Source organism: Amblyomma mixtum, chromosome 1 (genome assembly GCF_055824585.1).
Source record: "Amblyomma mixtum isolate Tamu chromosome 1, ASM5582458v1, whole genome shotgun sequence".
In the NCBI taxonomy this organism is placed as follows: Eukaryota; Metazoa; Arthropoda; class Arachnida; order Ixodida; family Ixodidae; genus Amblyomma; species Amblyomma mixtum.
This window is the reverse complement of record NC_143012.1, coordinates 53,246,783-53,258,310: the sequence shown is the minus strand read 5'-3', so window position 1 is coordinate 53,258,310 and position 11,528 is coordinate 53,246,783. Positions and strand designations below refer to the sequence as shown.

General features: G+C 46.7%; 1 protein-coding gene across 1 annotated transcript; it reads left to right on the top strand.

The window, feature by feature from the left end:
* Positions 1-3,958: 3,958 nt before the first annotated feature.
* Positions 3,959-11,247, top strand: LOC149366323 (uncharacterized). Its single transcript, XM_089556833.1, has 3 exons — positions 3,959-4,424; positions 7,804-8,106; positions 11,026-11,247. The coding sequence occupies exons 1-3, from the start codon at positions 4,197-4,199 to the stop codon at positions 11,245-11,247; spliced, it is 753 nt and encodes a 250-aa protein (XP_089412959.1). The 5' UTR covers positions 3,959-4,196.
* The last annotated feature ends 281 nt before the right edge of the window (positions 11,248-11,528 follow it).

Sequence of the window (11,528 nt, the reverse complement as noted above, 5' to 3'; positions counted from 1 at the left end):
TTCAGTAAGGATAAAAAGGGTACGCGGCGAGTGCAAAGCCGACTTAATCACACCCAGGGGGGAACATCGCTCGTAGGGGACCCATCCAGCTCCTTTTTCACTTTCCCTCCTGCTTGATCGCCTCCTCGAGCAGGCGAGAGAGAGGTGGGCGTGGCTACGATTGCTTTGCGGCCCCTTTCAATGTGCCTGAACAGTGGAAATTGTCTCGCTTATTATGCCAAGCACAATTACAGCGCTATTTAATTCGGTAGGAATGACGTTTCGTGATGAACAGCCCGAAAAACACAAGGACAAAGGAATACACCAGACGATAAGGGACAACTGATGCTGCATGTCATGATGACTCGTTATAACTTTTTAATCGCAAACAAACGCGCCAGTACTAAAAATAAAATGTTGCTCTGAAGATTTGAAAAAAGAAATGCAATCCTTAGAGCATCGCACTTCTCACGAACCATCTGCAAAAAAGCAATGAATCACGAAAAGCGGGGGCACTAATGAAGGCATTTCGCTATTTTGTACAATTTGAAGAGAGATAATGTGGTATAGGTGGTAGGGGTGTTAAGATGTAGGAGACGTTATCGTCACAATAAATGCCTTGCAATACATGCGCCTGAAATTTCGGGATAAAACGCAATAATTCTGGCCCCGACGGTCAGCAGCGTCTTGAAACGCTATAAAGCGCGCTAAGCTAAGACGAGCATCACAGACCTCCGAAATTGCAAAGAGAAGCCCACCGTGAAACTAACTGCCCACCCTATTTTTCCACGCTTTTTATCAAGAATAAACACACCTTTATTCAAAATTGGAAGTTATCTTCAAACGGAAGATTACCTCTAATTAATAATTATCGCCGTGTTCTTCTATTCAGTATTCCCGTACGAACTGCTTCGTTTAAACGATAGTTCTTTTTGTCTACGCAGGCTCGTAAAGGCCACTTTATCTCTCTATTCATGTCTGCTGAACAACTTCTGCCTTGTCCATGTTAGGGAAAAGTGGAGAAAAATATCCATTCAAGATTACGAAAATTGTCCGTGAGTCTTGCTGCGATGTCACATGCAAAGAAGAAGAAGCTAAAATGGAAAAGTAGCCATGTTTACTCAGGCGAAGAAGAAGAAGCAGCAAGAGATTTTCTGCTGTGGTCACAAGAGGTATTCCCGTCGATGGCAGATGCTGCATCCGAGAACCGAAAGTGCACCCCAGTGAGACAGCAGCTGCCACCAAATCCAACTTAAGCAATTAAAGGTCACGTTCCACGCGATCACCCTTTCATGGTGGGGCTAATGGGAACGCCGGGTGCTACCGAAAATGCCACTCATTTGCTCTACTGGGGGCTAGAAAGGCTGGAGGGAACCCTCGGAGACCAGCGCCGAACGAAGGCTGTTAAGCGTCGGACAGTTATGCCAGCTTAAGGATCCAATGTCGTCACGGCAAGGACAGAGCGAAGAACAAGGGAAAAGAAGACAGACTGCAATGTCATTCTCGCTTTCAGAGGACACCAGCCTCTTGAATGCTAATTTTTTCATGTTTTGCGGCAGAGAACATTCTAGAGAGGGCTCGCCCGTGATAACTCAGGTCTGAATATGAATTCACACGATTTCTTGCCCTAACGAGCAGGCAACGTTAAAAGTATGCTTTCTGCAATTCCCGGTACAAAGTATGTAGTGCCTGAAAAGTCTGGTCAGTCGGAAACAGTGCTCCGCAAAGCGCTTTTGAAACTCATCCCTTCCATTTAGTAGTCTGAAGTTCGGCAGCTTGTTTAACTGGCAGTGGTTATTGGGGAAACAAATTGACTGCATTCATGTTCATATCTCGCCACACCGTTTCTGCAAAACGTTCTACAGTTCTGCCACCATTAAGAAACCAACCTCGAAAAAGAAAGTGTTGCTTTCAGCACGACCCTAAAGCAGGACTCTGCGACTGCGTAATGTTTTTGACTAGCCTGTAGTGGTCTTGACATGCCTTGTCGTGGCATACCAGAGCACATAAGGGGCTTTTCTTGCTTGGATTGGCATGCCGCGCTTGGTGAACAGCTTACAATTTCTATCCGAAGATCACACCGCCTCCAGTTTGGGTCAGTATAGGATCAATACATTGTCTCGAAATGCAAAAATTCTCTATCTCGACTTCACAAGAGAACCGCGTGGGACAGAGGTGGGTGCATTGCCTACTGCTGTTGACCAAGAGAAAGAAGCTGAACATACTTTATTGCTTATTCTTTCGTTTCACATCGCGCATCACATATAAGTGTGGCTTGGCTCCTGCAAAGGCGAAAGGGGCAAAAAAAATGTGACGGCTGGGATGGGAATAAGCTACGTATATAGAAAAAAAAACACGCCCAAAGAAAGCTCGAGTCTCATATCGTTCGTGTGTGTTGCCTTCAAATCTCCTGTTTGTTTATTCTGAGTTTTTTTTTGAGCTCGTGTGATTTAGACGCTGTGAATATATCCGTCACAATTTGCCCAGGGGCATTTTCTCGCGACAGCGTATCGATCAAAACGAAAGCCCTGTCCGCTCTTGCGACAAAACAGCCACCGATGAGAGAGGTGGCAATCCCTGAGCACCCAGTTGTGATGACACGAGGCAATCACCTACGTCATCTGACTATGAGTAGGCAGCTATTTTGAGTAATGGAAACGGAAGTGTAACCGAGACAAGAGTGAGTCTTGCAGCCATTTACCGAAACTGGCCTCCTACAATGGCACACAGATCATTACCCTGTCAGGAGAAAGCAGCCGCAATGCTGCAGAGGACATACTGCGGAAACTGAGTCGCATTTGTCTGTTAGCTGTATTGATGTACAATATTTTATACCTTATACAAGACAAGTTGGAAATTGTAAACTACAAACCATCACGCCTGGAAACAGCGTACAAAAAAAAACTGCAGAGTGACAAAAAAGGGAAGGTTTCAAACAACACAGACAAAAAAACAAGAAGCAAAACAGTACCCGTCATAATATTACGCTCAAAAATAAACAGCACTATAAAAAAATGCGCAGAGCAACAGAAAATCCCTGCGAAAGAAGGGCTCAGAGACAGTACAAAATTGTGACAAAACAGCATAACAGTTCACTCCTCGCTTCTTGGACAAATTTTTTCGCGTTTTGCGAAACTTCAAAAGAATTTTAAAATAGAACGGTCCTTCGCTGCGCTCGTTGGTAATCCATTTAAACTGGTACTCAAAGAGAAATTAAAAAAAGAGGCTGCCAGAAAACGCACAAAAAGGTATGCCTCGTGCATAATCCTCTTATAAAAAACGATCAGAGAAGTTGAAGGACACAATTTATGAGCGCAAATTATTAACTAAATTTGCCCGTGAAAACACTACATGAATCGGGTGAGAAGTGTGACGGAACTTCTCACTCTTCTAACCCACACTTCTCATCCGATGCAGAGGGTTTTCGAGGAAAATTTAGTAATGGTTTGTGCACATTGAGTGTGTCCTCTAAATGCTCTGGCTGTCTTTGTTTATGGGGGTTAGGCACCGGGCACACTTTTCTGTGCGTTTTCTGGCAGTCTATTTATAACTCATTTCTTATTTTCAGTTTCGAGAAAACGGTTGTACAAAGACTTGATTTCGATGCTTTTCCCTCCTATTATTAACTACTGAATGAACTTCGATAATGATGTGACGATTTCATTCACACATCACTCCCCCCCCCCCCCCCCCCACCCCAAAGTTGAATGTAAATGAACTGCGTGCTGTTGAAGCTTCGGGTAAATAGTAAGTGAATAAAAATTTTGAGCAAACCTAAATACGTGTTCAAAATCACAGAACTAATTCATGTCGCCACAGCAGCAACAGAAATTAGACCATTTAATTCGGTTCTTACCCGTTTTTACAAGTGTTCTCTTTTTCGCGCAGGTGCAGAACATATCTCGCGCCGGCGAATGTCTGGTCAAGATGAATCGGAAGGCAAGTGTAGCAGGGGCTGGCAGTAGTTAGGTGGGCGGAGGAGATTAAGAAGTTTGCAATTATAGGGTGGCCGCAGCTGGCAAAGCACATGGTTAATTGGAGAGAGATGGGAGAGGCCTTTGCCCTGCAGGGAGCGCAGTCAAGTTGATGATGATGATGACCAAGCGCCGTGGCACCTTTTGAATTGTCGAGGCCAGAATGCTCGACGAAGACGACAACGAAGATTGTTCCACGTGAGCGCACTGTTCTGGCGAAAGGAACGCTTTTCTTCAGCACTCATGAACCTCGACGTCGTTTTCAGCAGCTCCTACAACGAGATCCAGCCCGTGCCGAAGAAGCGTTACTGTTCCGCAGTCATGCCTCTCAACGCCGTTTCCAACAGCTTCTACGACTGGACCCATACGGTGCCCCGTGAGCCGTGGGACCCTCTGGACGCGCAGCTTGTGCGAGCGGCAAGGCCGTACATAGCGGTTGAGCGGACCATAGGCTACGATTTTCGTGACAAGGTAAGCGTCCATGGCTCTCAGATCATCAGCCAACTATAAGCACGTCCACTGCAGCAAAAGCTTTCTAGCGTTGACCTGTAATTAATCACGCCTTGCTTCAACTACCGCCACGTTATCGCCCTAAAGTTATTGTTAGTTGACTGGCTGTCACTCCCTGCTATATTTGCCTCGGTGCCGGTGATTGCTTTAAATCGATGATCCGGGTTATTCGCTTCGCATGTGTGACATAATCTAATATAAAGAATTAGCAGTGGCTTAGCTTTGCTATGCCAGGATATACGAAGCGTGAGTTGAGGGCAAGGTGTCCACATCTCGGTGGACACTTAAACCAGAGGGAAAGTGCATAACTGCCCTCTTGGAACAGTGGACACCTCAATCGTGCTTTAAGCTAAGTGGCGGTAGTGACAGGTGTGCGCTGCATGCGTCGGCATTGACAACATTGTGCCAGAAACCCGGCGCTGAAGCCATAGGCCGTCGGCGTTCGTTGTGCTATTGGCGTTGACAACGTTTTACACTCCGATCATTTCAAGGAAAGGAAGTTGGCATAATGGCTCCGTGGGTCAGGGGACGCTTGAATCGTGCTTATAGGTAGTACGTGGGGTGATGGAGAGATGTCGGCTGCAGTCATTGAGAAGGTTGTGCCAGAAACGCGGCGCTGAAGCCATAGGCTGTCGCCGTTCGTTGTGTTCATTGGCGTTGGCGTTGACCACGTTTTACACTCCGATCATTTTAAGGAAAGGAAGGCGAGCGCGCGCGGCCAGGCATGCCAGCTGTGCGTAGTGACGTCACTTGCTCTTCCCGCATGCGCAGCGCGGCTTTCCAGGAGCCACGCGAAACTGCTGAACCTAGGCCATTGTAGCTCACGCTACAAAAGAACTCCTATCACTGCCAGAGTTGGGCATTCCTTCTAGGAATTTCATAAGTAGGCTTGCTAGGCATTCTTCTTACGGTTCGTGAACCTTCTGGGAACGCCACATGAGGAACGCTGTACACTACGCTTGCCGGCTCTCGAAATCCGGCTCGTTACCCATAAAGAGCTTCGATTGTCGTTCGCATCAGATCACCTGCCCATGTCTATTTCTTCTTTACTTGGATTAGAATGTAATTAACTCGCAGATGTTGCCTGGTCTCTGATGTATTTCTGCCTCGTAATCTTACATCCTTCATTTTCATAATTTCAGCCATGGTCGCATAGCAATGCGGAAATTATGCAGGTTCTTGCCCATGATTTTTCTTGGTAGGTTAGCTTCAAAGATGGGACACGCGCAGCGCTCAGAGTTGGACAAGACAGCTTTCTGCCCTGACCTCCTCTATACTCCGTTTCATACATCATGTGCAACGCGGTGAAGGCTACGGAAGTAGTCCGCAGAAAAAAATAAAGAGAGGTGTATCCCTCCGCGCTGTTTTGTGGCCGTGCGGTCTAACGCGTCGCTCCAACTTCCTCCCTTCCCGTTACGGCGAGGTTTAGGTGTCCACCGAGATATGACAGATACGTTTCATTTCCTCAAAAACCAATTTACCGACGAGCAAGGCGTATTTGTCCGCGTTTCAGATTGGTCCAAATTGTCGCCACGCCGCTGAGCTGGACGCCATTTTCTCAAAAGTAAAAGGGAGGCGGACAGAAAGAGTAAACACGGCGGCCAGCGGGGACAGCGAAAACGTGAAATGGAAAAAGACGACACACGCAAAATACAAAATCACAGATCTCGACCGATTCGCTCGCAATATCATCGGTTTTTGTCACGCTGATGACAAATGTATTACCCACGAAGCCTGTCGGCAATGCATTTGTTATTTTTCGCTCACCACAAGCAACGCACTATTTTCTGTCACGGATGCAGGCTGCGCAAAAAAGAGCGCTAGCTTTGACAGCGTTGCACCTGATGTATGAAACGGAGTATAGATAGTGACCGCGTCCCATCATTCAAACTAACCGACCCGATGTAGTGACAATAAATAGCCTGAAACATGCCATTATTTTCGCGACAAGTACTAGTTTAGCACTACAAAATGAAAATACCTGTTTTTAGAAAGTCGAATTCTTAGCAGAAGCGAAGGTCTAATAAAACATGGAAGTGGCATGCATTTCATGTTAAGTAGGAACTTTTTGCTCTCTCGTGCAGCTTAGACACGCGGCTGTTCAGCCCACAAAATGCACGTCCTTGGTTAACTTATAAATAATAAAAGCAGCAGTATTACACACACTTTACGCACACTGTTTACAAAATAGTCTTGCTGTAGTACTATTTCTGAATACCCTGAGCAGGAAGCAGTGCTGCTGTATAAGAACTTTCGTGACTGTGATGAAGTAACTTGCGTAAGTCCTTCGCCATTCTTTCGATATGGAGTTTGGAAAATTCAAAATTGGTTTTTGGCGTCAGGAAAGTGCGCAGTAACTGTCTCGCTCCTCGGTGACATGCAAACCGCCCCGTAACAGAAAGGAGAAAGGAGGCATTGAAAGAGTAAAGCTAGGAAGAGGTGCTGTATTTGAGGGCTTCCGAATAATTTCGACAACCTGGGAACCTCTAAAGTGCATAGACATCGTGCAGCACACGGACGCCTTTTTGAATTTCGCTGCCATGTTTCGGTGGCGGGAAAAATTGGTTCCTGAGGAAACGAAATAGGGCAGTTAAGGCCTCGCATATCTCGGCGGACACCGGAACCACGCCTTAAAGGAAGGCAGGATGGTGGGAGTGAATTGAGAAATAGCTGCTGTAGAAGAGGGCTCCGGAATAATTTAGACCCCTTGGGGATCATTAACGTGCACTGACATCGCACAGCACACGGGTGCCTTTGCGTTGCGCCTCCATCGAAACGTGGCCACCGAGACGAAACTCAAAAAGCGCCCTGTGTGCTGTGCGTTCAGTGTGCGTTAAAAATCTCCGGGTGGTCGAATTTATTCCGGAGCCCTCCACTATAGCACCTCTTTCTTTGTTCTCTCACTGCCTCCTTTAGCCTTTCTCTTACGGCGGGGTTCATGAGTACGCCGAGACCGACAGACAGTGCGCCAGTTCCTTTCCTCAAAATCCAATTTTTAGTTTCCATCGAAACGGGGCGTCGCGGCCGCCTTCGAAATAAAGGTAGGCGGAAAGCTCATTTTATTGTGTTTGTTTAGTATCTTTGTCAAATTTTGTACTACCTGATTTGACTTATCCTACGATGGTGGCAGCAGGCCCGGAGTATGTCGGGCTCTAACGAGCAGACAGCGCAACAACACAGGTCTTCCAGACAAGTCGGTTATTCTCGCTGTTTTGAAGGAAATATAGCTGGTAGCGTCCCACATCTTCCCTGCGCTGTGTTATGCATTCCGTGTGAACTGTGAGCCAATGGGCAAACCAATGACTATGAGTGAGATTAAGGAACGCTGTTTTCGGATCAGGGATTCCTGCTCATGGCTTTTACCCACGGCTCGTTTCCTGCCGGAGCTCGCATCGTCCCGGGCTTCATGCGGCCCATGGACTTCGTGGGGGACGCCCTGCTGAAGAAGATGCTCACTGTGCACCTGTACGGCTGCATCGACCCCCTGGCGCCTAAGGCTCTGCACGAGACACGCCGGCGGATCGAATGCAACCGCTTCCTGGGGTTCGTGGTTGCGCACCATGGGATGCACAAGCTCCTGCGCTACTCGTCCCCCTCGCTCAGTGAAGAGATCGTCCAGTACGTGAAGATGCTCAGGGACGGGGTGAGTTATGAGCGTCCAAGCAACGCGAAAGAAATCATTATCAGCCTGAATGGGCCCATGGCATTATAAATTCCTTTTTCGCTGGCGTTAAACTGCCCCCGTGAGGCGCCCGCTGCCGGCCAGCTTATCCCTCCTAACTTCATAATCCCAACCATCCAGTGACCTTCTTGCACCCCTTGCTCTGTTTTCCTTCTACTATAATCCACCTCATTTTGAATCCGTCACCGTAGCGCTATGCGGGGAGAATTCTCGCTGCTTTAACCAATGCCGCGTTGTGCATACGTTCTCCATTTTTAAGGCAGCAATATATATAAAATTTCAATCAGTGCTAGGGAGACAGATCTAAAAACATTCGCTGCCGTCACGGACAATACAATGCCGGTACCGTGTTTTGTGCGGAAACTGTGGCATGTTTAGATAACATGTGCGCACGAAAAACAAATACACTTCGTCCAATCTGGGCCTGAGAAAAAGCAAGGAAGTGTCAGCTGCTTACAAATACGCCGCTACAAGTTTCAATTCAAGTATGCTCCAATTAATTGCATATTTTTTCGAAACAAAAGTAGACACACTTGAAATCAGGTCTCTAACTATAGTAGTTAAAGAGTCAATAGTACATTGGAGACTAACGAAAAGGGTCAAACCCAAATTGAGGACGTCTCAGCGAGCTATGGAAAGGAGACTTATTGATGTAACGTTAAGAGACAGGAAGAAGGCACAGTGGATCAAGGACAAAGGCGGGTTAATAATGTACTAGTCAAATAAAAGAGCAAGAAATGCTCTTCCACAGGGCATGTAATCAATGCGAAAGCAAGATAACAGATGGTCATTAAGAGCAAAGTATTTGTTTTAAAGAAAGCGAGAACGTAGCAGGTGGCAGCAGAGAGTTAGGTGGGTGGATGAGATTAAGAAGTTTGCGGGGATACGGTGGCCGCAAGTGGCAAAGGACATTGTAATGTGGAGAGATGCGGGAAAGGCCTATCTCTTGTTGGCGCAGCTGGACTGATGATGGTGATGATCAACCAACTTTATTCTTAAGGCGATTTACCCGTTTTCTGGTGATCGCCAGTACTTGTAATACTACACCGCAAAATCTATTTGTTTGCATAAACATCTGTAAACTTTGGCGAGCTCCACACAAAAGACGGGCATGAGGCCGAGACATACTCAGATATCAAGTTGCTATTTATTCACTAGAAAATAAAGTATATAGGCTTCACTCAGAAGCAAAAATTACAAAGAAACTTGAAAATCCTGTGCGCAAGGAGAGCGGGCATTTTATTTTCCTTTCTTTCACGACAAAGCACTAGTTCTGACCTAACAGAAGTCTTATGGCTTGAAACCGATAAAACATTCTACAGAATTCCCTAGCTTTCTTCCAGTCTATAGTAAGTTTTTGTATGGAACCTTTTCTTGCCTTATTTTTTGAGTAAGCATTCCTCAACCATCTTGCTGCGCAACTTAATAGTGTGGGTGAAAACACACAAACGGAACGAGTATAGGGGCACATCACGGTTCTTAACCAAAATTTCGACAAGAAGACATTTTTTAATCTGGAAAGTTCCCATCACTGGGGAGGATTCAATCGGGCCTTTACTCTGAGGAGGAAGACCCGGTGGAGGGCAAGTAGTGTGATGTGGAACGGTGTTAGGATTAAGAGCTCGAACTTGAATGTCTTACTCAAGACAGATGGCTGCTCAAAAGGATTACTCGGTGTGCCTGCAGAGCAATGATAAATACCCAGTTCAGTGGAAATTAATCGGGAGTCTTGAAAGAGCTAGTAGATAGCGAACGTGGTCGAAGGTGGCCTCAGTCCGAACTAACGAGGAAAATTTTTTTCGGGTATCATCGGCAATGTAAGGCAACATTAGACGATGCGTCATTTGTGAGACACCTTCTAGATTCTCTAAGTCTCAATACATCAAATTGCCTCGCCGATGTAGTTTTTGCCGCAAGAAAAAGGAAGCTTCATGCTCAGTCCCCGTCTTGCAATCGGCGAACCATTTTCCGTGGGCTACCCTGCACTAACTTCTCTCACTGCCACCCTCACGCTCCAGCTTCTTGCACGCATTCTACGCAGTCCATTGCTTGCGATGAAGACTGATTGCCCTCACTATCTCACTCGCGCCTTTTAAAGCGAAGGCAGTGACAGTGTAAAATGTCAAAATGTCGGCGTCTATCTGTATTTCTGCGAATGAAGCGTCAGCACTCTAGCCACCTTCATAGAGCACCCGTCAAGCTAAAGAGCTGCCCTCTACTGCTCCTATAGGCCTAATCTCTGGTTTCTAATGTTTCATGTATCGCTAACTACTTTGCTGACCGCAAGACAGTTATTTAAACTTTAAGTGTAACCGTGACTAACACGAACGCATAAAACGACCGCGATAGTGTAATAACTATTAAGGCGAAAGCCTTTAATGGCTCAACTCCCGTCCGTCCGTCCGGCATTACTACCAGCGCCTGGGGTGACTCATCGACAAGGGAATCTGCCAAAAAGTGACGTCCTCTTCGTCGACAGGTGAAGATGCGCTGCTCCGTGGTCAGTCTGTATGAAGCTAGTGGAGGAGGATGGCTCCCAAGCAGTGCAGCCGTAACAAACTTAAGCAGTCGTTTGAAGTCGAAGTAACGCGACAAAGGCTTTCGCCTAGCGCACTTTAGGCTGCCAAAGTACTTAATGCATGTACGTCATGCATGCCATTCAAACACACACAAGCCACTGAACACGTGTGACATATGCCACTTTAACCACAGAGTAATATGATGCCTAATGAAGCGTAACTGTGATAAACAATGTAATACCAAGACAACAATGCAAAACCAAGATAAACTATGCCAACAAATAGCCACTTAGTGCTTGGGCGGATAATGCACAATTGGTCTAAGCAAATCGATTGTCATTTTTTTTTCTCCGGAGCGAAGGAGTACCCGGGATTCAGGGCGCAGGCCCCTCCGAAGCCACTTGCTGATTTATTCGAGTCCCTGGCCGCCGCTGTGTACCTGGACTCGGACCAGAACCTGGCCACCGTGTACCGCTCCCTCTTCCCGCTGCTGCGGCGGCAGATAGACACCGAGTTGAAGGAGATCGCCTCCATCGCAGAGGACACAACTGAGACCAGCCACAGTGAAGCTTCCAGCGAATGAAAATAAATAGAATACCCGAGGGGAACCGTGATGTTAGCACGCTGTCCTGAAATTCACTGGCTTTTTGCGTGCTGAATTATCCTTCACAATTTCAGCATTTCACGTCTTTTCAAAAGAGAGAATACTGGCAGCCTTACCTGGGGCAGACTTTTCCTTATCTCTCGCAAGTACCACCTCTTCAAGTTTTCATGCTAACCTTAACCCAGATGGTCGCATGCGTGTGTTCTAGAAACGGGTGTCGGTAATTAGCTTGCATGGGCTCGCAAGATATAGCAGAATTA